This window comes from Nerophis lumbriciformis, linkage group LG21, assembly GCF_033978685.3.
Source record: "Nerophis lumbriciformis linkage group LG21, RoL_Nlum_v2.1, whole genome shotgun sequence".
NCBI lineage: Eukaryota > Metazoa > Chordata > Actinopteri > Syngnathiformes > Syngnathidae > Nerophis > Nerophis lumbriciformis.
Window position 1 is genome coordinate 27,512,501 of NC_084568.2, and position 3,964 is coordinate 27,516,464.

Here is a 3,964-nt window from a genome sequence, read left to right on the forward strand (position 1 = left end):
TGTAGAGCAGCATTGAGCTCTGGGGGAAATTTTAAAGTCAATCCGATTCTGATGTAATTGCCAGAAAAATAATAGAACGGGCGACACAATTGGCACAATTTTGTCTGCATCAGTTCAGGCCGTTGGTTTTTTGTGGCCCTAAACAATATTTTGTTTATGGGCCCATTTCGGCCTCTTACTGGTTAATTTCGCCCCCTGCGACCCCGAAGGGAATAAGCGGTAGAAAATGGATGGATGGATGTACCACGCTAGGGTTGCAGCCTACTGAGTATTTCAATTCAGTCGTCACTTTGCGCTTTGAAGTTTGTGGCTTCTAACCGTATTTAGAAAGATATAAACAGGTTTTTATGCTCTAGCTATAAAAATACTAACTTGACTCTCGCCAGATTCTTGTAGTTCGCTGAGCTCCACACAAGGATCTGGGACTTCTCAATAGGAGATGTATTTCAGAAAAAAAATCATTGTATATGATTGGATAAACCACTTGTCCGTTATCTTGAATGACGTGCTACTTCAACCACTCACATCGAAATCAACCCGTGACGTTGATGAGAGCGACGCTGGGAAATCCAAAACAGAATAGCCGACATATTGGATAACGACAGAGCGAAAAGTTAGAGAACTTTTACTGAAACAACGCAATGTTAGTAGACAATCGATGTCGCAAAACAGTTGCAATAGCAGAATCAATGTCAGCACACGACTCCTCGCTGCGTGCCACCATTGTTGTTTGAATCAAACAGTTGCTTCGGTGCTACGTCACATCTATAAAATACCGCCCGGCGATCCTGTATGGTTCATTATATTTTGCTATCTTGAAAGAGCTTGCAATGCCCTCAAGCCCAGATCCTTGTGTGGAGCTCAGCGAACTACAAGGATCTGGCGAGAGTCAGGTTATAAAAATATGCCATTTCGCAAAAATGTATTTACCTTGGCCAGGCCCGGAACCAATTAACAACGATAAATGAGGTACTGTATTACGGTACTTTTGGCGACCAGAAGTAGATTTGGCTATGGGAGTGTGTGCATAAAAGACACAACTAACAAAAATGTAGTTCAAGCATGACATTAAAAAATAATGTATTATTATTTTACAAGTTATGTTAAGAGTTGTATTTACCATAAACTTGTATGAACAGTAAACCAAAATACCTCATTGACAATTTAATTCAGTCCAATCCAGTCCAATATGTTCAATAGTCGTGTGTTTATATTCCAGATAATGTCCAAAGTTTATTTGAAAAGGGAAAAAGTAGGTTGATAGGTTCAAGAAGGAAAGCCAATTCAAAACCGATTAGGCATTAATTGGAAAAGTAAACAAACACGCAATAAATGGACACAAACTATGAAAAACGATATTCTTTAGACATTATATCTTTAAGGAAAAGGTTTGGCTCCAACATAAACTTAAATAGTACGGTTGTTTTATAAATATGGCCGTATATTTTCACGATGGCGGTGTTCAAAGCAATGCTCCATTAGAATCATCTCTGTGGGCTTTTGAATGGGGTTTTGAATGGAGGCAGCCAGGATGCTGCTAAACCAAACTAAAACGATTACGGAGGACCTGTTGGCTCACCGCTGAATACAAGTTTAGCAGAGACATAATATAATTGTATTCTTGAGGTCATTTCGCACATCAAAGTAGAACAAGCAAACACCTGCAGAGCACAACTACCACGGTTACCATATTCATGAGCCAAAAACAAGTGTTTATGCCCGAGTTCAGAAGTAGAAGGATGGGGCGTGTACTGACTTATTTTATTTTCACATGGCTGGTTAAGCCAAACACAATACATACCTTTGAGTGCAGCAATGGAGTCTGTGGCAGCCTTCTTATTCTTCACCTTGCTTTCCTAACAACGACAGCAGTAGAATATTTGTTAAGGGTTTTAATTAGAAAAACAAAAAAAGTGTGAGGCAAACATTCATCACATCCTGTTTACACACAGTGGCCATTTCATTTGGTGCACTCACCAATGATGATGTCTTTCAACTATCAAAGTAAAATATTGGAAAACTAAACAACAACCATGAACACATTGTTACATTCACATTTTTAAAAACTGGACATTATTTTGAATGCATTTTTTTTTGCATTTAACTTTATGGGGTTGTGCAAATAGACAATAGGCAATTGTGTGCAAAATGCAAAACACACATGAATTAAAGATGCAAGAGTGTGTGTGTGTGTGTGTGTGTGTGTGTGTGTGTGTGTGTGTGTGTGGTGTGTGTGTGTGTGTGTGTGTGTGTGTGTGTGAGAGAGAGAGAGAGAGAGAGAGAGAGAGAGAGAGTGTGTGTTATCTTGTATTTGTACCCTTCTTGAGACATCAACAAGGAAAAGTACCTTCCATATAAGGACATGTGAACATGTTAGGACCGAAATCATGGTCCCAATATGGAAAACCATTGCATCTAATAGAGAATGTCTCATTTGCACCCCTGGAGGTGAAATCTATCAAAAAAGGAGGGATTTTTCAAATTGACTGTGTGTCGGTTTTAAAAGTGCTTCCCCTCTGGCCAACATATGTAATAACAAGTGTCTGTAAGAAATTTAAATGTGCCCCTTTTGGCCAAAAGTAATTAAAAAAATATGTATATAGAGACATACTGTAGTAACTTGAAGTAAATAATGAAGATTAAAAAACAATTACAAACAAAAAAATAAATGAACTGAAAGCAGTCTTTTTCTCAAAATGTGTTGACTTTTTTCTTATAAAATTGGGAGCAATTTCTCATATTCTTTCTGTTTCTGTAATATTGCAATATTTTCTCGGAAATGTATTACTTTTTCATGTAAAATTACTACTTTTTAATGCAAAATGGTGACATTTGTCATATCACATTCTGACTTATCACAATATTGCCCATTTTGTTGTTGTTCTTGTAAAATAGTAACATTTTTTGTGTAAGATTATAACTTTTGTCATAATTTTGCTAAGTAAAATATTGCCAAAATCTTTAAGTTTTCTTTTAAAATTGTGACTTTTGTCGAGTAAAATTACGACTCTTTTCATAAAATTGCCAAAATGTTAAGCTTTTCTTGTAAAATTGCGACTGTTATTGAGTAAAATTCCCACTTTCATCATCACATTGCACAAATGTTCAGTTTTTATTGTAAAAATTTTGACTTGTGTTTAGTAAAATTACGACTTATTATAATACTGCCAAAATTCAAAGTTTTTCTTATAAAATACCAACTCAATTTTCACAACAAGCGTTTTTATATTTGCATAGTATGCATATATTATTAATGTTGTAAATACAAATCTTTATATATCTAGAAAGGGTCTTAAAGAGGTAGGCATTCTTCGGAGGTCTCAAGAAATTAACAAATACAAGAATATATGTGTGTGCGTGTGTGTGTGTGAGTGTCGTCCAAACCTTATCTTCATTGCATGTCTGTAAGGTCTTTGTATGTTCCTTCTCTGTTTTCTGAGCTGCTACTTTGCGTTGCTTCAGATCATCTATCCTGCCCTTGATGGAATCCAAGTTGTCCTGGAGCTGCCTGACTTGGGGTTTCAGTAATTCGATGGATTTCTCCTCAGTTTTGGACAATGCCCAGTCCTTGAGCGTGCGTATTTGAACATCGCGATATTCCATCTCTTGGCGCAAAGCCTGGAAAGTCACCACGACCAACACCACCACACTGAGGCCGAATAAAACAACCGAATACTTCATCTTTTTTTTAATTCATATGTTTCTCCTCGGTCAAGACGCTGCACTTGACGCGCCGAACTACTTCTTCAACTGGGCGTGTCAATGCACACACTTCCTCATTGGGTGACGCACACGCACACACCTTGATGGGATCTACGTCCGGCTTTGGCCCCGCCCACAATCTAGATTTGGCTGTCATCATCCATCCGTACATCCGGCCATCCGTCGCGGGGGGTGCTGGTGCCTACCCCAGCTGCATTCGGGCGGGAGGCGGGGTACACCCTGGACAAGTCGCCAGATCATC

At 38.3% G+C, this 3,964-nt stretch overlaps 1 protein-coding gene across 1 annotated transcript in view; it reads right to left on the reverse strand.

Annotated features, from left to right (window-relative positions):
* Positions 1–3,764, reverse strand: part of LOC133621340 (uncharacterized) — a 5,299-nt gene extending 1,535 nt beyond the window's left edge. The window contains exons 1-2 of the mRNA XM_061983371.1: positions 3,385–3,764; positions 1,802–1,856 (exon numbers count right to left, since the gene is read on the reverse strand). Coding sequence (XP_061839355.1) covers positions 1,802–1,856; positions 3,385–3,681 — 352 coding nt within the window. The 5' untranslated portion in view covers positions 3,682–3,764. The remainder of the gene's footprint in view (positions 1–1,801; positions 1,857–3,384) is intronic.
* Between the last annotated feature and the right edge of the window lie 200 nt (positions 3,765–3,964).